General features: G+C 38.4%; 2 protein-coding genes across 2 annotated transcripts in view; one reads left to right on the top strand and one right to left on the bottom strand.

The window, feature by feature from the left end:
* Positions 1-1,137: 1,137 nt before the first annotated feature.
* LOC136438075 (uncharacterized) lies at positions 1,138-11,842 on the bottom strand. The gene is made up of 11 exons (XM_066432747.1): positions 11,795-11,842; positions 10,993-11,140; positions 10,133-10,290; positions 9,576-9,663; positions 9,012-9,094; positions 8,764-8,808; positions 7,476-7,516; positions 5,383-5,486; positions 3,801-3,951; positions 2,471-2,615; positions 1,138-1,664 (listed from the first exon to the last, which is right to left on the bottom strand). Exons 2-11 carry the CDS (start codon positions 11,104-11,106, stop codon positions 1,271-1,273), a joined length of 1,323 nt encoding a protein of 440 aa, XP_066288844.1. The 5' UTR covers positions 11,107-11,140; positions 11,795-11,842; the 3' UTR covers positions 1,138-1,270.
* A 478-nt stretch (positions 11,843-12,320) lies between these two features.
* The window catches only part of LOC136438074 (partitioning defective 6 homolog gamma-like), a 43,782-nt gene continuing 30,183 nt past the window's right edge, over positions 12,321-25,919 (top strand). Inside the window, exons 1-2 of the mRNA XM_066432746.1 lie at positions 12,321-12,575; positions 12,957-13,179. Of these exons, the coding sequence (XP_066288843.1) occupies positions 12,513-12,575; positions 12,957-13,179 (286 nt within the window). The 5' untranslated portion in view covers positions 12,321-12,512. The remainder of the gene's footprint in view (positions 12,576-12,956; positions 13,180-25,919) is intronic.

Genomic DNA, 25,919 nt, shown 5'->3' with positions numbered 1-25,919 from the left:
CAAAAATAATGTTTACTATCTACTGAAACTATATATACTGAAACTCAAAATAACTGGTTGTGGTACATGTATATTAACAGCACCAATGTCTTTTTAAGTTATAATTCACGTCTTCCAATTTTGCTTTGGAAACTTTTTTTCCTTTCACCTACTATCTCATCTTTCCCAACTTGTTACAAGTTCAGTTCATTTCTGTCTGGAAATTCTAAGATAACTGATTCGATTGCACTTCATAACAGAATTTCCATATAAGTCCAGTTGCATCTACATGTAGAGTCAGTACCATCAGCTCTCCTTCCCTGGTTGGTTGTGTTTTGCATATATGTTAATGAGGGCCTTCAGCTGTCTGCGTGGGTACTTCAGGTTCAAGATCGCCTGCCGCAAGGCATGCTGGGATGGGTACACGTTGCTTGCCTCTGGGGTCTGAAATTAAGAAGACATTTTGTGAAAATGAAAGAGAATCACAGCAAATATGATAATAACAGCCTTTTTTTCTAATTTCTGCATATATTTGCAGCTTGAGGAGTTTTGGGATGTTATTGAAAAAACCCTTTATAATCGTTTATAAACCTTCCTCAACCTTGATTTTTTTTTCAGGTAGTACCATATAGCAAGATGATAATTTATGCAAATTGGTATGACGTCATGATTACGTCATCAAGAGTTATAAGGCCATGCCCATTTTTAGAAAAAAAGGTTCTCCTTTGCTTGTACTTCGATGTTTATCAATATTACATTGCATGAATGTACATGATAGTAATACATCAAGGATTCTGCGAGTCAATATCTATATTTTGAAATGACAATTTTTGGCGAATTTTTATTGTTATTTTTTATCAAAAATTCGCTAAAAATCGTCATTTCAAAATATGAAAGTTGACTCTCATATACATGTATAAATATAAACGTTCCTCTAAGCCATCTGACGGAAATTGCAGTGCAGATCCTGACATACTGAAACTTGAAGAAGTGTTGTATTTTAACCCTAGTCCTGCTGAGCCCGACAATTGTCGGTTTGTAAATGCTTGCTCTGTATGCTAACCCTGACAATTGTCGGGTTGAGGGTTTTTCTAGAATGTTGCACCCATGCGGTTGTAAACTAAAAGCAGCTAAAAATGAGTAATATCTAACTAGTACCCTTTGTTTCAAAGGTGTCTGGGCACTTCAGCAGTGGGGGTATATTTTTGCTCTGGAAATCCAACAGGACAAGGGTTAACTATGATTCAGCACTGCAGTTCAAATAAACCTGAAACTGTGGACTACAAAAAGATCATCTCACGTCATTAGTGGATGATGACCCTGGCTTATGAGGCTTGCGTGGCCCCTGAGTAGTAGGGGTGGTGCTCGGGAGGTTGGAAGATTTCTGGACGTCTGGAGCTTTCGTGGTGCGACCCTTGAAAATTGGCATTTTTGTCACAACTTGCGTTAAGGTATAGGGAGCATTTGAAGACGTTCTAGTCTTTCTTGATGGAGGACCCATGTCTGAGGAATCTAGTTTTCGCTTTCGAGTGTTTCTTGAACGGTCAACGTGAGACACCCTTTCGGCCTGCTGTGTATGTTCCTCATTGTCATCTTCTTCAGTGCTCAGTTGGAGAGAAGGTTGGTTGTCCAAGGGGTTGTTCAGGTACAGATCACCCGTCGAGCCACTATCTGGTTCATGAGGACTAGAAGTGGAGAACAAATATACAACAGGATAAAACACCAACCTACTGCATGATAACGAGTGTTTCTGATCAACATCATGATTCTAAGCCAATGCTTGCTTCTGTGGACTATCCTGGACAGCACATCGGCAGAACGTGTATAGGTCGTGTTCATGTATTTAAGGTAAATATCTCGTATATAGGTTGATTTAGTAGTGTCCAAAGACTTATCTTATGCAGCGGTTGTTACTCCGATGCAACTTTGACCGAAGAGAAAAAGATTCAGCAGTTATAATAGGATTAAATAGCAGGCTAATTACCATATACGAATTACGTTCTAAAGACGTGCTATCCAAAACAGGTGCTACAGGTAATGAAGTTCAAGTAGAAGTTCCCAGGAATCTGCGACCATGTCTTTTTTATCAGGTCATGACCCATAGCCCGGTATATAGAAAACACCGGGAGTGTGTGCAAGTTTCTAGGTACCTGTGACCCTATTTTTTTATCACAAACCTGTGGCTAGGACTGAGGTCTCTCTATAACTATAAGTAGAAGTCAGGGTGTTGCATGTTTATGGGAAGGTCACGACCTATTAGTCACGACCCATAGAATAGTCTATAGAAAACACAGGGAGTCTGTTTCTAGGTACAAGTGACCCTTCTTTCTTATCACAACCTGTGGCCAGGGCTGAGGTCCCTTCCCAAGTAGAAGTCAGGGTGTTGCATCTCTAAGGAGGGTTAGAAACAAATGGCATGGCCCTTAGAAAAAAATTAGGAGTCTGTACAGGTTTCTAGGCACCTGTGACCCTATTTTCTAAAATCACAAACCTGTGGCCAGGACTGAGGTCTCTCTTCAAGTAGAAATCAGGTGGGGATGTGCCTTGGAGAGGAAAGTCCCGACTCATGGCCTGGTCAAGGTATGAGCTGTCCGATGACTTCTCGCTGCATGGCGGGACGTAGTCTAGCTTCCAGTCTTTGGAACAGAGATGAAAAATTCATTACCAATAGCATGGGAACTTTGCAGATTATTTTGAAATTTGAAACTGCAGTAGCTGTACGTGCTTGAATTATAAGTTGGAGCTTATTTTTATCACATGCAAGAACACGCGTATGCACGGAATCTTTCTTAAATTGACATATTTCAAATTTTACTGATAATATACAAATTCTATTCAAACTATGAAAATTCTATTTGAAATCAATTTTACTTAGAGCAAACCAATTTCATAATCATGCAATTTTTATATCAAACTGAAATGCAGAAGAATGTAAGAGATAAATATGAGACAGTAGTCCACTTTGTAATACAGTCAGAAAACCTTGCAACTTTGTGCTTTATGCAAGCATAGTAATGGCTACATTTTTCAAAGTACATGATACTATGATAAACCTTATGGTAGGAAGTGTCTGATAAATTTTAAGTATATATTTCAATTTCAAGAAAAGCTAAAAGTAGCTATGAATAGCAAGTTTCTTCTATTCACAACCAAGTATTTTACAAGAGCCGACGTTTCAATGACAGTTATTATGTCATCTTCATCAGGGCAATACTGACTGGTTCACAGTGCACTGAAGCTAGGTGTTACTGCTAACCATGCAGTTACTCTTTTAATTTTTTAATTTCAACTATACATGTACTTTACATTTGGGACTGCATTGTCAGCAGTAACACCTAGCTTCAGTGCACTGTGAACCAGTCAGTATTGCCCTGATGAAGATGACAGACATCCGAGAATAATTTCAGGTTGGTAGAATATAGGATATAGATTCTTTTTACACAACCAGGTAATCTCACCTGCTAACGTTTCAATGACTAGAGGACAACACTAGTGATGAACCGAGACGAGGGGGGATACAGGCTTAGCCACGTTTGGGACAGTGTTCTCACCGCAAAAGCGCCATCTACATTGGCTTCTTATAGCGGTGAGAAGCAGTACTCCAGTCAGAAGCTCTGAAGAGGGTGTCTGATAGACATCGAAACATTAGCAGGTGAGATTACCTGGTTGTGTAAAAAGAATCTCCTATATCCCAAGATGACAGACAGTCGTCGAAACGTTGGCTCTTGAAAATACTTGAATAAAAGAACCTTGCTATTCAGTCATCGCCAACCTGATGAAATTATTCACGGATAAAAGTAGCAATGTTTAAAAGTGCAAACCTTCCAACTCCTCAAGCTGGTTCACCTGGTCCTCAGGTATGAGTAGGTTAGTGAGGTCATAGATAACATGGGCTAGATGACACTGCTCCGAGGATGGGATGACAAGATGGGTCGTGTCCTTTTCTACGATGTCATCTTCATCAAGTTCTTCCTGTTTGAAAACAGTCTTTCAGTTTGGATACTGTAAATGCATTTAAGTTTGCAGGGATTAATTTTGTGTTCCCGGTGGTTTTTAGTTTGCATTTAAATCAAGGAGGTATTATAAATGCAGAAATGTTCGCGGTGGTTTTATGTTTACGGTTTTCGCGGCTACCGTCTCAACGCGAACTTCAAGTCCCCACAAACATCTGTGTCCAATACTGTAGCAGTGTGTGACTAAAGCCCTTCCGCGAACTTAAAACCACCGTGAACACTCACAAAATAAAAACATGCAAAATTAAATGCTATTTATTTATTTATTTATTTTGATTTACCACATTTTGTGGAAGGATTGACATAACAGGTGAACTATCACCTTTTCAAGATGTCATCCCAGACCGGACTGTAAGATTTGGACCATCGCACACCGGGGCATGCCCCTACTCTTTTTCGAAAGGTGTGGTGGGTTCTTTAACGTGCGCGGGGTGTTGCTCTCCCCAAACATGGGACCTCCATTTAACGTCCTATCTGACTATTACATGCAGTAGGTGGGCAGAAGACAGAACAAGCATTTTTTCCGGTGGCTGTAAGGGTACATCAAACCACCAGGATTTCAACATTGTTTATTTTAATACAATGTTTTGATAGTCCTTTTGCTACCTTCCTTGATGCAATAATACTTCTCACCATTAGGTGGCGCTGCAGTAGAGGAATGAAGTCCAAATGTGACTGGTGTATATTTTCTGACTCAGTTATTATTGCCCAAAGGAAGATTGCAGAAGGACAAAATTTGTCAAAAGGAATTGTGCCAGTATTACTGTCGTCCAATTTTTCAGTTTTGCCCACTTTAAGTTCTTCCTGTTTTAATCAAAAATATTGTTTCAGCTTGGTATGTAAAATGACGGATGTACATCATATCATAACAGCCCAAACAATATCCTTTATTAAAAATATGTCCCTGGTTGAATGATTGTGCTCACATGACAAAGACTAAGAGTAACTGGAGCCAAAACAACTGTATGGGAATAAAGGATATCCCTCTAGCTATAAGAAAAAATGAGTTTCGGTTTCTTCAACCTCTGTAATTTTAGTAAATGTTAGGGGGGAAATTCCCATTAAAAGTGATGCGCAAAATTGGGATATTGTCGGAAAGAGAAAACTCTAAGGTATAATCAAGCCAATTATAAAGAAAATCCTAACACTGAGATTTTCACAATAACCCGACGCGTGAGATATTGCAACACGGCCAACAGAACGAAACAAAGGTCAATCATTCTGTACAAAGACAAACTGTAAATCAACTCATAAACTCCAATTGAACATGACATAGTAGATGAGGAACATAAATTTGTGTCTTCAACTGGTACTACCTGCAATTATTCAAAGTTCTGCTAGGTGGCACTATTATACCTTACGTTTTCACTGCATGTACCGGATTACTTACCTCTTTCTGTGAGTCCTCTACACCTGCTAGTTCCATCAGCTCGGTCAAGTCGAGTTGGACTTGAGACTGAGTGGAGTTGTCTACACTATCTGAAGACGGGCCAGCTAACACAACAACAACAACAACACAATGACTGTCACATATAGGTTAGAGACGCCAAGAATGAAACTCTCAAAGTTTGTCCAATTCTAAGAGAAATATGAGCAAAATTCGGGCAGACTTATCGTTAGTAACGAGATTATAGGAGGAATTTATAGAACAAAAAAGGGGTTTACCAGAAATAGCTACTCAATAACCCACAAAGACATTACCCAAAAATGTATCAATGCCTTGGCTTTAACATAAACACACATTTACATTTTATATCCACTGGACTTTGTAGTTGACTCTTAAAGAATTTGCAAACATTTACTCTCAAACTTAAGCCTTTTAAAAGGTTTGGAATCTGACAGATGCAAATGTTGTAACATCATAGCAATGTAACGTTGTCAACAGTCAAGTTAATTCTTAGCATTTCGATTGTCACAGACTATCGGAGGTAAGTTGATATTGAGGATTTCACAACAGTACTTTGCTGCTTGGTAACAGGTTTGATAGCAGTGAGCCTTTAGATACCATATTTCTGAGTCTGTGCTCGAAACACTCTTTAGGTAAAGCCTACTTGATCCGCTTTGGCAGTTGCTTCGATGACAAATTTGACATTTGTTTGGACTGTTTAATGCCATGGTAAACTTCAGTTACATTTTATTCCTTTCAAACTTTTCTATCTTTTTTTTACCTCTTTGGCCATGTTGATGCAATTATATGGATGGCATCAACTTGCGCATAAATTTTTGCGCAAAATAAGAAATTAAAGTTTGTAACCATATGGGAAATTTTACAAAGTAGCTGCAAAATTAGCAAATATAATAATAAGTTTATTGCAAGTTCTTGCCCGTAGGCTAATTGCAAGTACAGTACATGAAACATGGAAGGACGGACAGACAATTGGTAACAATATAGCATGTGACTAGTCTAGTTCAAATACTAACACTAAATTATATCTTCTATGCCGTAAATTGCAAAGAAATATTGGTAAACAGATACTAATATCGCAGAATGCCAAAGTCAATTCTAAATTCAAAGAATAAGATGTGAAAGAATCAAATGAAGAATCTATTGTTTGGTATACATTACCATACTCTTTGACTTAACACATTTGTTTAACCTTCCTGACCACTAAGATTTTATAATGAAGGCAACTCCTTTTTTTGCCAAACATTTTTTTCGCACGCTCACATCAGTTTTGCGGTTCCCAGGGAATGTCATCCATTATAATCAAATCAAAATGGCTATAATGCAACTGCAGTTTAATTTCTTTGCCTGGGATTTTTGCAGGCGGGCGAAACAGAAATACAAGTACAAAATACATTTTATGAAATTAGAAAGAAGCCTAAAGTGTTAGATGCAAAACCTTCCACAGAAGTCACAATGAAGTGACAGATTATACTTACATGTTAAGGAACTTTAACTCTTGCAGTGTCACAGCCAGTTTTTCAAACCAGCCTGTGACAATTAAAGGCATCCAGACCATTTTATGAGGCTTGAAACCTGGATAAAAAATCTCAAATTTCTAGTCATTCCTACACATAGTAAGTTTCAATAACACCATACCATTACATATCGACATCAAAGGAGCCAAGATACGATGTCATTGTGTGGTGAGAACTGATAGAAAATCCAAGCCCTAATAGACTGATCCTGACTGTCCATCATAATTAGCGGTTCAACCAATGAGAGAGTGACTACACGTTCATCAAATATTTGCATCTTCATGTTTTAATTTTGCATTTCTACGTTTATAGTGTCAGTCTATTTACACTAGGCGCGTGTAACTAAAAGATCACCATGTATCTTATTTTTGTGCCGCTTTTGAGCACTTTTGATAAGAAATCTGCACGCAAATATGGTAAACAGTGGCATTGAATGTCAATTTCATAAAGATTACAGAAACAAGAATATTTCCAGTTTTCCAGCCTCATAAAATGCTCTGGGTGTCTTTAAAGGGTTATAACTTACATAAAGAAGCATACTCATGTAGATCCTATCCTTACCTTGGGACTCCTCCTGCAAGGCTTTCGCTCTGGACACATCCCTGTAAAACAGTACAGGAGGTAGTATCATGCTAAAATCCTCATACTACAACAAGTTAGGCCATGGTGATTTGATTGTATGGATGACATCATCTAGGGACCCCAAAACAGATGGGAGCGTGTGAAAAAAAAAGTCTTTCTGGAAAAAAAGTTGCCTTTAATCTGAAATCTATGCGGTCAGAAAGGCTAGCTGAACAAACCTCAACACACCGAGTATGATGTACCGAATAATAGATTCTTCATTTTTGTTCTTTACAAACTTCTTTGACTTTGGAATTTACTTTGGCATTCTATGACATTGTAGAACCATTTTCCCAATTTTTTTTTTTTCAATTTACAGGGGGGTGAGCATGTATTTCCTCATTATGCAGCTGCTTGTACAATTTACAGTATGGCCGAAAACTGTTTTTTTGGGGGGGAAACGGACTAGAATTGATGTAAGCGTGGATGTTATCCATATAATCAAATCCACATGGCCTTAGTGACTCGTTCAGAAGCATTTGAACAGGATTGGCACATAATATATAAACGACAAGGAAGAATTGCAACACTCAGCTTATGTAAAATGTTGTCCACTCTACTGTACATAATGATTTCATGTTTGTGTTTTGTCGACATCCTTTTTCTTTCGTTCATCCACTCTTGTCATCTCATTCTTGATAAAAAAAGACGCTAGATCTAGAATTTCTCAAGTTTCTATTATACTTGTATAGTTTTGAAGAGTACTGCATGGCTTGTATCATTAGAAGATTGTACATTTTGACACACACTTCTCTATCAGCTGTCTGTTACCTGAAACAAAATTGTCTAAATTTCTGATACTCAAGAAAATTTAGTTTACTAAATTTTCCCCATTGGTTGCGTTGTTAACTTAACCTTTAGCACACTGAAGTAGCCAATTGCCACACAATTCCCTATTGGTTACAGAATTAAGCAGCAGGGAGAAGGTTAAGCAAAAGAATTGCATCCAGGCTAACTGTTAGACTCACAGTGCAAAGACTGGAGCATCTACATATACTACAGTACTCTGAATCTATCTAATGTTGCGGTTGGTAATTTTAGCAGCTTGGTGAAATGTGATTAGTTCACTGCATTTAATCTTAACGGTGGGAAGAAACATTACCATCCCAAATGTTAGTGATCAAACATATGCGATTATGAGATTTCAGTTGTTGACTAGTGATCGTTAAAGTAGGAGTAGCTAAAATTAAGTTACCGTTAACAAATCAAGAATTACAGAACTACTCACCTGTGTAGTTGCATCATCATGTCTTTAACATGTGGCAGCTGATTGCTAAACAAAAACAAAAACATCAATAAACATCTGGGTCAAACACTTGGCATAATATCTTACACAAAACCAAAGTCGAAAATAAGTTTCATTTAAAAATTTTAATTTGTCCAGATATGAAGCCTGTACTTTTCAGTACAAACCTGGTGTGTTACGCCATGAGGCAGTTTACCGGGTATGCAATACAGCCAAACAAACAAACTCACCAGTCCATGATATCTATGTTGAAGTGGCCACCCTGCCCCCATAGTGTGAACTTCTCCACGTACAACATGAACTCACACCTTTTCTGTAACATCAGGGACAAGTAATACTTCACTGCACACAAACTACAGTACATGCATATGCAGAAGGGTACAAATTGAAAAAAAGAATAAGAGAGAAAAATCTAGAGCTGGAAATATTTCATCATAATAAAGTAGTGATGCATGCAATCGTACAACAGTTTTTTACCTTCACTCCTTAAGTGCCTGTACTGATTGAATTGGTACGCATTACCATATAGCAGGCTCTACGTGGATTAATGCCAAGTTTCACTATACAAGTAATACATGTATCTTGTTTCTAATGCCAAACAAGTACAGTTCATAGTTTGTCATCTTCATCCCATTCTTTTTCAGAATAAGAGAGAAAAAATGACAAATGAACATTTTAAACTATTTCTTGCATCTGGAAGTAGCGTATGTTTGATATACAATAATTTGGTATGTTTGAACATTGAAAGATGGTATAAATAAACAAACAAACAAACAAACAAACAGTTGCCTCACCTCTCTCATGACCTGGTTGATGATAATTGAGTACTTCTTCAGGATGACGTGTGTACCTGCCAGACTGGACTGCTGACTTGGACTGCTACTAGAAACAACAAAGATGAAGTAGACAATCGGTTTTTCTCAGTTGTGCATCTGTATCTGTTCTAGAATCTAGTATACCTGTGTCTGTATCTGTATCTATATCTGTATCAGTATCCGTGTTGCTCGTTTGTGCCTTAGATTTATTTAGTCTCTTATTTAGTGTCTGTATCTGTACGTATGTATCTACATGTATATAGCCGGTATACCTGCCCTTCAACGTAACACACCAGCTTTGCTGGCACACGGCGCAGCAGCAGCTGGTTATACTAGCTACATATAACGACCTGTCACACCTACAATGTAGGAGAAGAATTTTTAAGATTGAAGTTAAGGTTAGTACTTAATTTACGGGGCCTTGCTTTAGTGCCTCTTATCATGGGCTCCAATGGGGCAATTAACTTTGTTGTCAGCCCTACACTCATGCAGATGTGGGCATGTATAAAGTTAATAATAAAGTAGAAGAAACTTACTTTTCCTCGTCATCGCAGGACTTCAAAGCTTCATCACTAAAGAGAGCAGTAATGAAGACCTGGCTGTCACAGATGGACCCCTCGAAGCCTGTCTTCTCTGCATTCTCTCCAGTCTGACTGTCTTTTACATCTAGGTCGATCTGTTCTCTCCGGTTCAACTGTGCAAAAGGAAAAAAGGAAAAATATTGTCTTTGACCTCATATACAATGTAAAGTTTTATATCACTTATATAAAACATTACATTCTGATAATCAGAATGGGCATTTAAAATTATCTAACATCATAAAATCTACATATAAAATCTTCACAATTATGAAATATTGACATTTGGGAGGGATAGTCTCATACTTTGTCAAGGGACTACATGTAGGTATATGTAGGTACATGTAGGAAGGTATCCTAGTCTTCTTGACAACATGCAAGGGGTACATGGCTCTCCTTATGTCCTACCTAAAAGGACGTCTCTAACGGAAGCTAGCAAACTGAATCCAGTGAGCAAATGTGTGTTTTTTCCAAAGGCAAGAACATCGGTCCTGTCCTAGATTCGAACCCGGGATCTCTAGATTATGAGTCAACCACCCTTACCTGCACAAGGCTAACGATATTTGGAGTGATATGTTGGCTTCATGTGGGGTCGTGCGATGCAACGGCAGCGTGTTCGGCTCAGGACCAAGTGGTCCCGGGTTCGAATCCTGCTGTGTCACCGATCTTGTGCCCTTAGGAAAGACACTTTACAAGACTTTCCCAACATGCCAGAATGGTCGTCATGAAGACAGTGGGCAATAATGATACAATAAAAAGCAGAAACAGAAAATGTAGGGAAAACTATAATTATCATAACATTTGAAGTGAAACTTTACGTCTACAATCCTTGCTAGTACTGCAGCATTCTGGCGTTGTTCTGGGTTGGTATGGTTCATTATAGCATCCACTATCCATGGCTTGAGAGCAGTTCTCCTGTAGAAGTGAAACATTCTGTACGGCAGTCCACAAGCTACTGGGAACAACCTGTCAAAAAAACAGTTGTATACTTTAGAAAATAATTTTGTTTTCTTTAAACACAACATTACTACTAGTACATAACGTAGCCTGAATTCAACTATGCCCCGTGTCCGCTCGCCGCCTGTAACGGCTATCGGGGAGGGGACAGAAATCCCCGGACAGCTGGAGTTTGCGTTATACAGACTAGTACATATAACGTATGGTAAACTAGAGTTAAGAATTTGTGCTACATATACTTCAGGTTTGCTATGTTAGTTTAAGCGAGGTCTTTTTAAAAATATGAATTGGTTACGAATTTTTCTTTTTATTTCAGTTGAAATTATGTGTGATAGTTGTGTGCCGATTTGTTAGAAATAGAGAACGCTAGTGATCCCCCCCAAAAAACTCCTCCCAATAAAATGGTATGGCGACTCTGTGACGTCACAATTCAAGATGGCGGCCACCACACATGCCAACGGATCCAACGAAGGTTTTGCTACGCAAACCTGTAATAAAAGAATCAGCCGGAGTCTAACATCTGCTTGGAGAGTAGGAAACTGTTGACATGAACAACATGCAACAGACTTGCCAAAAATATTATCACTCGTCCCTTCGCTATCCTGTCTTGCCACTTTTCCACATAGTTATTAATCTATCATATAAAAACTAGGTCATACTTACCTACCACGGACAGACACTTATCCCCTTTCTTTAAACCTGTAGCTAGTACTAGTAAGAAATATCGGACCTCCTGGAAAAAACAAAAATATTTTTTTAGACTAGCCGCCATTTTTAATACCCACAATGCTTTATTCAAGTGTAGTGACGTCACCAGTTTGTGCTTGTCTGCAAAACCGTGAAAAATTCATTTTTCTTGTGGATTTTGACGTTTAAAATTATAGGGATTAATTTGTTTATAGTTTTCGAAGATAAGTATTATATTTAATTGATTTATTTGTTCTTTGTTATTTCATTGTGGACAGTTTGGAAGTTGGCGATTACGGACCGCTGGCTTTTCCGATATATGCAAATAAAGCTATTTAAATATATCTATACATAATTTTTCACATTAACCTCTCCACATAGAACAGGATGTAAGAAAAACTTGTAGATTTTAGGAGAATCATGGAGAATGATAGAAAATATTACGTATAAGCCTATAGTCTAATTTGCATTTAACGGAAAAACTAGTGGTCACGCAACCAGTTGGGTGGGGATATGACGTCACCAAAACACGCGTATTCAATTTCTTGGGGGCTGCCGACTTCATTAGAGATGACACTATGCACAGAGGGCGGACCTCGCGCTGTTTCTACTGACTTCTAACCCTATTTTCCCCGTCTGGAGTACCTTACAAGGCGCTAGAACCACTACAGGGGAGGCAGGGAAAGCCTCGAACATGTCAGGAAAGTCAAAATCGCTCGCTCGGGTGAAGAGTGGAGTCGTCGAGGTGAAAAGCAAGGTAAGAAAAATTTTGCATGTATCGCGTACCCTTGTCTTGGGTTGGACTTTCGTTGTTGTGTGTGTTGAGGGCGTGTTTTAAGACCAAGGTACAGGATTTACTTCGATTATAGGTCGTCAGGTTATTGTTTTAATATAGGGGAAGGTTCAGTGTAAAATTTGTGGCCGAATTCGTAACGAAACGAAATCTAGAAGGGTAAGAGTTTTCATGTGTTTCTTGTACTGTGTTGGTAGAAAAAAAATTGCGCTCGCTCGCTCAACCGCCTAGTCTACATACTTTTACATAACCTAGAAGTTTGACCTTTCTTAAAATCCCCCCTCCCCCTTGATAAACCAACATACCAGGCTCACTCTGATCCAAAATTACACTGTGTTTATACAGTTTGACGCCGAATACAGACGTTGGGCTTTGGATAAAACGTCCATCGAAAAATTCGACGATTTTTACCAACTTGTTGAGCGGAGGCATCACCTAGCAGACATTCCTTTTACTTTGTGCTACACGGATCCACACGGAGACTTACTACCGATAAACAACGATGAAAACTTCTGCAAGGCAATGAGCACAGCCGCTCCAGTAGTCAGACTGATCGTTCAAAGAAAAGGTAAGTTTTGGAAGATATTTTTTGTGTTGTTTCTTGGTCAAAGGGGGAGGGGGGCGCGCAAGCCTCCCTCCAACAAACCAAGCATGAAGTACCTTAGCCGTGTAATAGATCCTACTGGGTGGTATTTTCTGGGTTATGGACAACTCTTAACTCATTATAAACTTAAAAACCTGGTTCTAGCCCAGTGGGAAACCTTTAAACGCCAGAGGAAATATTTCTCCCATCATACCATCTGGAGTGATTGAAACTCTGGAGTTTTGAAAGGCAGAGAGATTGTAAACTTGCAGAAACAGTTATGGACGCCTCTTAATTCATGATAAACTTAAAAACCTGGTTCTAGCCAGTTAAATCTCCCCACGGGGAACATTCAAACTCAACACTGACAACAGGAATTCTTTCATCAAACTATCTGGAGTTGTTGAAACCCTGGAGTTTTGAAAGCTAGAGATTGTGAGCTTGAAAAGTTTAAGAAACAGATGTACATTCTAGAGAGGTATTCTCAGGATACTAACTGTCCTGGGAGCTTGTCTGACTCAACACTAGAACATCCACTTCCTGTACTTTAAACATAATATCCCCAATAACTCATGGTTATCTGCTAATAGCCCAGAGAAGGAAGCAATTTCAAGCTTAGTTTGCACTAACACACCGATTGTTATCACAGGGTGAAACAATTTTCCCTTCTTGAGTAATCCTCCCTTGTTACGACTTCCTGTTCTCGTGCGGTGAAGTGCAGTTTGCTCCCGCGTACGCTCGGTTTTACTCTCTGAGTAAAGACGAAATCTGTATCTAAGCGATCTCGGAAATGTCGTAGCCATAGCAAGGAAGTAACAGTAGCCCATATTCATGTGTACGGCTAATGGAAAAAGGTAATGGTTAGATTAGGCACATGTCCAACTAATTCCATAGGTAATGTGTGTGCGTTTCAGCATCTGTGGCTTTTCAAGCCGATGTGAACGCCCTGTGGCCTGTGTACATGTATCTAAACACCTTTTAATTCTGGACTACTTGATCCATGTGTTTGCATTGGCACGGACGGTAGCCCCAGATTTAGTGAGCGTGTTTGATATGTACCCACCCCCCCCTCCATTTCACCCACATAACGGATTATGAGTCGACATGCCAGGTATGCCGCCAGCCGGGACACGTAACCCCGACGCAACACGCCCGGCCTTCTGTCGAAAGTAACGGTTCACAGGTTTCCGTGCGTCCTAGGAAACACGTTCAAGCGCACACGCTGGAAGAATGTTCTCATTTCGAGGTCATGCCACCCCATACAAATGACAAAGGAATTCGGGGACAAGGAAAGCCGATAATGACTAGCCTTCCTTTAGAAACAGACATACCGCAACTACTCATATCCATATCCTTCAAAGTTCTCTGTCCGCGCTGTCGCATTCCAACGGAATTCCTAAGTATTAGCTCCTACCCCAGTTCAGCTGTCTCAAAGCTAGTTCCTCCCTTAGTGTTATCTGAGGGAGTGTAATTCAATTACCAATCCAGGCCCCTGGTTGATCGATCTTTATTATTAGATCCTTGTTTTGCATAATTGATTAACATGGTTTGTAAGGCTGTCAGTCATGGGCAGTGTCATGCTAAGTGGTTTGGGAGAGGGTTTTTTTGTTTTTGTTTGGGACAAAAAAGGGGTCGGGAGCATTTCTGGGTGTGTTTGTTTATCACAACTGGGTCAACTCAAGACAGAAGTAGTGTGTATGCATGGGATGTACACAAAGATACCGAGCTTTATTTTTTCAGATTAAAGGAAACCCAAACAATATTTGGGCCCGAAAATCGGATTTTGAAAGTCAATTTATGTAGTCATTTCTTTACATGATTAGTTCAAACAACACTATCACAATGTATAGCAACGTCTACTATGATGCAAAAATATGAATTTGTTGTGATGTTAGAACTCACTGAAAATCGTGGCCGGAGTTTCTGTAGGCTCATGGAACTAAGGGAATCATCGTTTTTGCACGGTTTTAAAATGTTCAAAGTACAGTCAAACCTGCCCAAGGCGACCACCCGGGGGACCGAGCAAAAACGGTTGCGATGGACAGGTGGTCGCCATGAAGAGGATTCCAATCATAACATGTTTCCAGGTCGAGGTGTTGAATACAGTGTACTACGTAGATATGGATGGAAAATTATGTGATTTTAGACAGCATCACCCCCACCAGGTTCAATTCTCATTGACAGAAAGATCTTTAAGTATTCACAATCCGTTTGTATTTACAATGTTTATAGTGGGAACGTTTTATTAAAGCACTTCATGGAGGAATCCTTGCTATTCATATATTTTTGTCCGTCAAGGTCTTAAAAACATTTCCGCGAAATCCGACAGCAAAATCGTCACCACACGCTGGAAAAACGCAGTCATCATGGGCAGGGTTTGTGCTCTGTGCGGTCCCAATTCGTGGCGGTCGCGGTCGCGTTGGACGGGTGGTCGCCTTGGGCAGGCCGCTTAATGCTTGTGCCTATGGGGAAAATGTTCGGGACCAAGAAAAAGCGGTCGCCATGGCCAGGTGGTCGCGTTGTAGAGGTGGTCGCCTAGGCAGGTTTGACTGTATGAAGTTATTACGCAAATGTGGTCAAGATGTTAGTAAATGTCACTACCATAAAGAAAGATCTTAGAATTTTTTTAATTTCCATTTTTGGGCCCTAATATTGCTTTGGTTGCCTTGAATACGTCCTTTTTTTGTAACTAACTGTTGTCCTTCCCATAACAACATTCCAACCACACCACTATCATTCCTCCATGTAAATTACAATGTAAGGTACAAAATGATTCAACCATTTGTCACTCAAGCAATCCAAAAGTCTTTAGACAACATGGTGACGTTCTAGCATTGGTTGCTGTGCACGGAAAGCCGCTGGTCTCTTAGTTTTACCACTGGTATAGAAAAAAAAGGTGGGCAATGCAAAACAGTGGGACAAAAGTCACAGGTGTAAATAGAACTGTGGGTGGAGGAACGCATGTACATTCATGAGTAAGGTTCCGACATACCTGGACCTATAGGTACCTGTGTTTGGTATGCAAATATACACACGTTAGTCAGGCATACTTGCAATTTGAGTAAGACCAGGTAATGTAATGGTTATGTAGAAGGTTTTGTACAATGTGCACATTGGAATGTTTTGTGTACAAAAATACAACGTGAGGCAACGGTCAGTTCTGTTGGTCCTTATCTAAACGTGACAACTGTCTGTTGAAATTAATTGATTTTGCGTAAGACTTTGACCGTTTTGTAGTCTTTGTACTTGCCAAGGTGCATGAGGTCTGTATGGATAATAATATGATGCAATCACGAGTGTTGACTGTTGACACTTTTGAGTTTGAGGTTGAAGATACATTGTGGTGACTGTGTTGTATGGATTGGATGACTCAGTTTATGGTTATCACTGCATAAAGTGTATCAGAAAATCAACCACGTACAAAATTTTCTCAAGCATATTAGGACTTAAAGTCATTTTTCTGATATGAATTGATCGAACTAGGTTATCCTTTTTCATATTCTACTTCGTACCGGCTTTGTTTCTTCTAGTATGTGGTCCGAAATTGTGCTGTGAATTATTAAGATTTATACATTGAGAACAGATTGTGTTTGGCCCTATATGGTTCATTTTAGGTACTGTAATTCACTTTATCTTCACGGTAGCAAACTTTCACGGTGTAAGGAAAATGGACATTTTCACTGAACTTTCTTAGCTTCACGGTGGCAGTAAGCGATTTACAGAACGGATGTGTGAAGGAATCATAAATAATTACAACAGGTTTTTTCACGGTGATGATAAGTTCACGGTACAGAGGTGACCGTGAAAACAGTGATCATAAAGTGACATTGAAAGAAAGAAGAATTATAGTAATATTTAGTGCCCCTCCCCAACCTGGTTGTTTAATCATTTCCCACACAAATTCCTGTAGCAAACCACCTTTGGTGATACCATCCATGGTTCAAATAGCCCTCCAGCCAGCAAATTTTGCGGTCAGATAATTCCATGGATCTATACAACAGCTGCTACCCAATCTCTATCTGAGATTGATGTTACAGTACTAGATGACATGTGCTTACAGGTGTATGTCATATCTCTGGCATTGTGTGCTAGGTCATGAATATTCATGAGTTATTGTTGGAGAGGATTAGGGACATAACTCACTCTAGTTCTAGTAATCCTTTGGCAAAGTGTCAGGATTTTGTATGAATGAAAAAAAAGGAAACCCTTTGGATTTTTGAAATGAAACTTCTAATAATTGCTTTAGTGTTCTTTCATATACTCTATGTGGAAGTGTCATTTATACATTCGTCAATTTATGTGATTTGTACAGCAGAGATCTAGTCAGGATATTTCACAAATTTAAAGTGTATTGTCAAGAATCGTGTAATGAATTAATTTGTCTTCCCGTAGTTTCCGTCAAAGAATCTTAGGGATTTCATTACAAATGCAACGTCTCTTCAAAATTGATATTTATGATTTATACAAACAACTGTAAGTACCTGAAATTGATATGATAAATTTAAGTAAGGATAGCGAGAATGATTTGGTTTACATGTTGTAATGTTGGTTTACAGAAAACTTTTTTCTTGTTAGCTGAAAATTGCATGTTGCAGGTGGATTTTAAAGCCTGTGTTGTCTCTACAATACTCCTCTAAATACAACATAATGTCTAACATAACACGCTTTAATTCACTTCTAAAGCAGATATTATCTGTGAAAAAAGCAGTTTTAGCAGGAAAGAGAGTGTATGTACATGGCCATTATAATTTGCAGACAATCCTGTCCCTACCCACTTTTCAAAAGGTTAAAAATTTTGGCATTTTTATGTTTCTAGGGTTTGTGATTTTTTTTACATGTACAACACTGTGGCTGAAGTACTGAATCTTTCTGATACATTTCATGTTTTTTAGACATTTCAGTGGTATTAATTTAGTGGATATTACAGGTTTTGGGTTTGCTAGCATATATTTTTTTTAAAGAAACGAAGTCTGCTTTTTTGTGAATAATGTACAATTTTTGACCAATTCTATAGTTGAAAAAAAGTGCTAACATTGAGGAAATATAACAGATTTTTTTGTAACCAAAACTTATAAGTCTGAAAGTTAGTGAAACAAGTTTTAACTGTAATTTCCAACTCAAAAATTGGACTTACCCGAATTCTCGACTGTACAACACCAGTCTTTGTCGAGGAATTAGCAATCCCTCAATGGAGACGGGGGGCGCCACAGACTTTCTCCAACTTATGATCCACTGCTCACTGAGTCACATGTCTCATCTGCATAACATGACGTCATCTCAGCGGTGGATTGCTCACTCCTTGACAAAGACTGGTGTTGTACTGTCGAAAATTGGGGTAAGTCCAATTTTTGTGTTGGAAATGTTTCAGAATGTTTCAGAATGATTTCTAGCTAAAACTTATATGTACTTGCCCAGAGTACTTGAAATGGGTCTACGTGCTATACATACATCATGGAACTGTCGAACTAATTTTTCACCTCTCTGCTCTTCCATGCCTTCCCTTGTCGGTACTGAGAAGAGCCCGAAAGGGCATAGCAATGAGAGGTAACGTGCCAAATTCTTTTTCTACTTCAGCAGTTCAGGCTTTTTGACCCATACTTTTGTAAAAACCTCAACCAGAGTACAAAATGTATGATACATGTAAGAGATGAAAATTGAGTAAAGCAATGCCGAAGTTCTAAAAATATGACCAGTAAAGTTTCAAATTCCTTTTCTACATGTATTTCAGGTTTTTTGAGCCATAGATTTATTAAAACCACAACCAGATTTATGAATTTTGATAACAAATTAGTAAAACAAATTGTTTAAGTTCTGAAAATATGAGCTTAACATAGCAACGAGCGGTTAAGTGCCAAATTCCTTCTCAATTTCAGGCTTTTTGGCCAATAGATTTTATCAAAACCACAACCTGATGTACATGATAACAAATTGAGTAAAACATTGTTAAACTTTAAGTTCTGAAAATGTGAGCTCAACATATGAATGAGAGGAAAGATGCCAAATTCCTTCTCTATTTCAGGTTTTCTGACCCACAGATCTAATCAAAACCATAACCTGATATTAATAACAGATGAAAATTGAGAACTATATTGCTGAAGTTCTGAAAATAAGAGCTTAAAAACATAAAAAAATTTCACTCAGTTTCATCTGTTACATAGTTTTTCATGCAACCGAATACAGCTAGACTTTGATGTAAATTTTCGTAAATTGATAAAAAAGAAGCAAAAATTGAGACGAATGAACCTTCTATCAGTCATTGGTCATTTCTAGACCACTTCAATCAATCATCTCCCGAAACTGACCCCCTAGGTTAGAGGTCAACACTTGAATTACACGCATAGCTGTCACAGGATACAACGTTGATGAAAACTGTTATTTGAATCCGTTTCGTGGACAGTGTTTCTTGATAACAGCGGATCTTTGATAAAAGTTCAAGTCACCTTTAAGTTGTAGGCAAAGGTCAAGACGTGACCTAGTGGTGTAATATCTGATTTACGTAAATGCATTTAAGTTCACGTTGTTTTTATTTCGTGCTAAGGGAGTGTTCTACTGTAAGTTTGCGGCAGTACTGTAGTCAATTGGACAAAAACGTTTGCAGTGGTTTTAAGTTTGTGGTGAAACGGTCGCCGCAAAAACGGTGCACATAAAACCACCGCGAACATTTCTGCATTTACAGTATTTTATGGAGAGAAAAGGTAGAAAAGATAGTGTCTGTCTTGCTCTTGGTGTTTGCATGTGTTTGTGACCTATTTTTCGTGTCCTACATTCTTGTGTTGTGTAGGTCTTGAAGGCAAAAATGTTTTAAGTAAAGTCGAAGGATTTTTGTGTCTTTTGTGGATTGGATGTTGTGATTCGTCGTTTATTCGTGGTCTCGTGCTTGTTTGTGTTTCGCCAGATAAGAAGGGTATTTCTGCAAATTCTTTCACGGAGGTCGAGCTGTTGCTATGGAACTAGGGAATAAAGCCGCCGTGAAATCACATGCAAGAACTGATTTTCTACAGGCATATATTCTCATATTTTGTTACTAGAGGAAGATTTTTCAAATTGTGAAGGTTTAATTCATGAATTTTCAGCAAAATCAGCGATTGTACATTTAGTATTTATTAATTTCTCCAAAACATCACTACAGACATGACAGATACAGCGACTATCATTCTCATGTTACAAAAGATTCAGAAGGTGATTCAGAAAAAAGACAATTTCCAAGCATGATCCAACGAAGGCTCTGCATGGGGCTTCCCATCATTGCATTCAACACTCAGCAAAGGAGAGCAACTCTGTTCAAAGGTCTATTGAAAAACTCCTATCACACCCAACAATATCTCTGTTGGTAGCTTGCAAATGGTCAACGATACTTTGGCTATTGGCAAAGGACAATACATGCACATATTCTTTGATTACTTTACATGATATACAAATCGTGTGTATTGTTACAGTGTTTCACCTACAATTTTTTAGTGAAATTATTATTCCAATATCCGGTTATAGACCGGTGTGTGATAGCCCGTGGCTAGCTTATTGTAATAACAATACCCAGGTGTGATTTGTACGATTCAGCGGTTCTCAATCAGTGCGATTGTATCAATAGTGCAGCAACTAAAACATTTCCTGTGAAAAACAAGCACCTTTGTTGATTTCAGTACATGTACATGTATGTAAATTACTTTTAACAAGTGACATACAATTTACAGCACCTGATTTTGTTAAGTACTGTAAATGCATAAATGTTTGTGATGGTTTTATGTTTTTCGCGGTAAGCTCTTCGCCGCAAACATAAAACCACCGCAAAGTTTTTTGCTCTCCTACGCCCTTGTTTACTATTATCTCAAACAAGAACTTAAAACCACCGTAAACACTCCATTTTCTCCCTACTGCGAAATTAAAACCATGCAAACTTAAATGCTTTTACAGTATCGCATGAACCTACAGCTGTTTTACTTGTTAACTATCCCCAGACATATGTATGGTTGTAGGCCATTAATTTCGTCACAGGGGTTTATCCATAACTGAATTTGGTTGTCCCCTGTGACAATCTAGGACTAGGAGGCAACCACCAAGAGACTGTATAATCTATTTAACTTCTTATCCAATCAGTCGGGCCAACAGACATTCATCTATCTCTTCTTATCCAATCAGACAGCAAACAGACATTCATCTATCATTCTGATCCAAGAGACTATAAATATATAATCTGTTTAACTTCTTATCCAATCAGATGGCCAAGAGACATTCATCTATCTCTTCTTATCCAATCAGACAGCCAACAGACATCCATCTATCATTCTGATCCAAGAGACTATAATCTGTTTAACTTCTTATCCAATCAGATGGCCTACAGACATTCATCTATCTCTTCTTATCCAATCAGACAGCCAACAGACTTCCATCTATCATTCTGATCCAAATCATGCCACCTCTGCAGAAAAGCAGGTTTGTTTGGATGTAGCCTGGGGGGAAATATTGTAATTTTATCATAAAAATGTCACAGGACATGGGAAATTAATTATTTAGTTGTTACACCTTTGTTGATGATCAGATAATAAAGTGTTTTATTGCCGATACGACCTTGTATGGTGTGAAGAATAACAATTTTGTGACACAGTAAAAAATGGCTTCCTTTTTAAAGTGATATTTATTTATTCATCTATCTATTTATTAAAATTCCAACAAGGCAATAAAAAAAGGATACTAAAGTGATATCTTGGGTGTCAACTCCCATATACTCTCACCTCTCAAATAAACGTACCGGTACGTTTATTTTTTTTCGCCAATAGTTCCACCCTGTACTTTCTTATTCTAGACGGTACGTTTATTATTTTTTGAAAAATTGAGGCTTTGCAAACCAGGAATCCCTCTAAAATCGTAAGTTAAGGTTTTTCTGCCCATATTTCCCCGGTATTTTTGCTCGTAATTCGCTATTTTTCGGCCTACCGGCGTTGATTTTCTCGCCGCTTTGACGGCCTTGTGAAAAGTATCCTGGCGGCACTCGTAACATATCGGTCGATATCGCTATGACGCCAGAAAGTAAACCGGAAAATAAGACGCGACATTGACATTTTAAAATACAATTTTCATATAAATAACTTTGATAGTCTCTGTTTACATCGTAAACCAAAGCACGCTGATCAAAAACGTGTGGAGTAGGGTGCTCGCCTACACAGGGAATAATAATTTCCTGACCACTATATCCGTAGTATCGGCAGCACGGCGGAAGAATTATTTGTTCGCAGAAGACATGTAACACGTTAAAACAACAATCATAACTAAACTTCCCTTGTGATATGTGTTTTGAGGCCACAAAATCTCTAAAACGGCAGAAATATGTCCGATATGATTCGGTAAACAACAGCGCGAAATCGCGAAACATGGCCGCCACTCTCAGGCATGGCGACAGTAAAACTAGCAGCATATTGCGTAGTGCGGATACCGATCTTTAAAATGATACCGTAAACGCATGGAAATATTATATTTTTTGGGCAACGATAGACACACAGCGCCATATTTATTTTCAGAGGGTTCATTTTTTTAAATAATCGTAAGATTTTCCCAATTTTGGCGGTTCATCGCGGGTTTCTAGTGTCAACACGTAATGGGTAACTTCTTAGTATGTGCGGTCTGTGACGTTGAGCTACTTTTACAGTCGATCTCTGTTCAATATTGTGGGATTTACCGCGGGAACTCGAAATCCGAGCGTCTCACTTTGTTTTCGACGCTATGGAGCAAAAGTTCATAGACATATTTCTTCTGTGGAAGGACTGTGTTCATATTTGTGTTTTTTTGTGGTTGATGTCTTTAGAAAATATGATCAGGTACATTTAACTTTTAAAAGTACTCTGATGATTTTTGCTATATGTCACTGATTGTCAGTCATAATAAAATGATATAACAATTTTCTTTGATCACTTGCTTCAAGTTCCAAGTAGAAAAAGCATGTATCATGTACATTTTCACTTGTTGAATTTGAAAGCACCGTGGCCCCCGGTTAGGGGTCATAGCGGGGAACCTATGCCCAATTTTTCAATATTACTATTATATTTTATGAAGAGGCGAGGAAGATCATCATGATTTGAACAAGCTATGGACAGTTATTCTGTTCAATATCTATATACTTAATAGGTATGGCATAATTGACTAAATATAAGTTACCTACCTGCTTATTATCTTATTTCCCTCTGACAGTGACAGTTGTACATGTATGGACACAGTTTACCTAGCCTCGACTGTCGATTTTTGAAATTTTCCGGGGGGTACTTTTATTCCAGGGGGTACTTATATTACATTTTGAAAATTTGTCCGGGGGGTACTTCTATTCCAGGGGGTACTTCTATTTGAGAGGTGAGAGTACAAATGTACACATAGCTTGTGTAAAATGTAAAATATATTAAGGTTATTTATTAGATAGATATTTAGAATGCCTATTACATCTATCTACAAACTCTTGCAGCAGAGTTTTATTACACAAATTATTACTATACCACCCAAATGTGAACACATAGACACACCCAAAACTATATCCCCATTTTTCATGGAGATAAAAACAAATCTTGTTTATGCCCTGTGCATTTCGTTGGTTTTTTTGTCATACTTGTTCATTTTGCATGATATTCCCAATATAAAGACAAGGGTAACGCAAATCCAATTTAGGATGTAGCGAGGCCGAAACGTGAAATATCCGCTTTTGGAAGTGATGGCTGGTTGCATGGTTTCCCTCAGAATGACTACTCAGCAGACTGACTGTGAATACATGAGGTGAATTGGGGGAGGGGGGCGCTTTGAAGTGCTGTACACGGTTGAAAGCTCGTATTTAGCATTAGCTGTGAAGGGTAAAAACTACTTCCCTAGATGTCTGTTCCGTGACTCCTGGAGATAGTGTTTAAGCACTCAACAGCAACAACAATAACAACAACAACTGAAAAGAATTCAATCAAATACAAGACATTGTGTACAGTCTGTTCCATGCAGTCAAAAAGCAAGGAGGTTCTTTGCAAAAAAAACACAGATAAAATATGATGGGATATTAATACAAATAAACCTGAAATATTGATTTTGTATGTCTTCGTTAACAATAACAGTCATCGTTTTGGTAGTCCCAGACATTCCAAGGTTATCATGCCCTTGTAGAACGGAAAAACGACAACATTTCTTCACAGACGCAAAACATAACATGTGCAAAGATAGGAATCAGTGTATACATAACGTGCATTTAGCCACCACTAGAGGGGTGAAGTCTGCCATCACCGATTGCTCACCTTTTTTTGGTCTCTGTACATCAGAGTTTTAGATTACATGGACTAACAGGAAAAAAGAAACTTTTTTGATGGTCAGGTCGGCCATTTTTGGCAGGTTGCTGTTTTCTGTCTTGGTGTCACCTATGTGCCATCTTGTATCTTCTACCAGTAGGCACCCACAAAAACAAAGAAACCATATATGTGGTAAAATCTTGCAGCGGCTATGTTGTCTTTTCAACCATAACAGACATTTTTTGTTGTTGTTGTCAGATTCAGAATGAACGAGGTATTAAAACTGGAAGTTCCGCTGCAGTGCCTTAGAGAGTTGCTAGGGGGCCCAAAATTTGATTATTTCTAGATCGCACCAAGACCTACCCACATACCAAATGTCAAGACAATTCACTTAGGCATTTTGTGAGTTATCGGGTTGACACACACATACACAGGAACAAATGCTGGCGAAAGCATCTAACCTTGTTGGCTAAGCTAAAAAAACATATCAACATATTATATTGTCCTCAAGGGTGTGGTATAACATTATCTGTTAACTATTGAAGATAAAGGATCTTAAATATCTATTAAGGATTAATTTTAAGCCTTGAGGCTACTGTTGGCTTGCTCTGAGGGAAGATAATACATTTTTGATGTTTCTGGACAGTGTAAGGTTACAAATAAAGGAACTCTGGTTTCCTTCCCTACCCTAGGGAGGTAGGAAAACATGGAAATGAAGACCAGACCACCAGCTAGAAGCCACCAGCCATATTGTAAATGGTCTAAAGTGATTGTAGGTGGAACAATATTTAGACCAGTGTGCTAGCAGACTTGTGTTGGTTTAGTTTTGGTTTCCTCCAAGTTGTGAGGCAGGTAGTGTCTCTGTGGCGCAGCTAGTTAGTGGTGACGCTTCTTGCATAGCACTGTTAGCAGGATGGTGGGTTCGAATCCCAGAACCCCTGAATCTTACACTACTTGATAGACTGCAAACTGCGGAATTCTGCCTGTATAATCATAGAACACTCAAGATTTTCAGCATTATTTGTATACAATCGTATTTTTATTGCATTTTTTTTACATACATATTTTGGTTGTTACACAGTTAAAAAGAATCTTAAGTAGAATCTAAGATAAGAAAAAACAAACAGCTGGTCCATACATGACATTTACATACATGTGGTCATGTACATAATCATTCTCTGGCAGAAAAATGTGGATGTTTTAGTTGTGATTCATATTGGTATTGTCTAGACTGAAGGGATTTTTGTATGATCTGCATTTTTTCTGAAAAGTAATGTTTATATAGATACGAAGGGATTATCATATAGTTTAGTAGATTACACCCAAGATTTTCTTGCCTTTTCTAGTTCTAATTGAGTTCAGGAATGAATGGTTTCAGTATACTGTAGAGAATATCTTAGTAATGTGGATAAAATCAGAAAAATCTGGAGAAAAGCTCCCTTGAAATTGTTTCTGACATTTCGGTGTCAACTTAAAGAGTTTGAG

The sequence above is a fragment of the Branchiostoma lanceolatum genome, chromosome 7 (assembly GCF_035083965.1).
Source record: "Branchiostoma lanceolatum isolate klBraLanc5 chromosome 7, klBraLanc5.hap2, whole genome shotgun sequence".
NCBI classification, from domain to species: Eukaryota; Metazoa; Chordata; class Leptocardii; order Amphioxiformes; family Branchiostomatidae; genus Branchiostoma; species Branchiostoma lanceolatum.
This window is presented reverse-complemented; position numbering and strand designations above follow the sequence as displayed.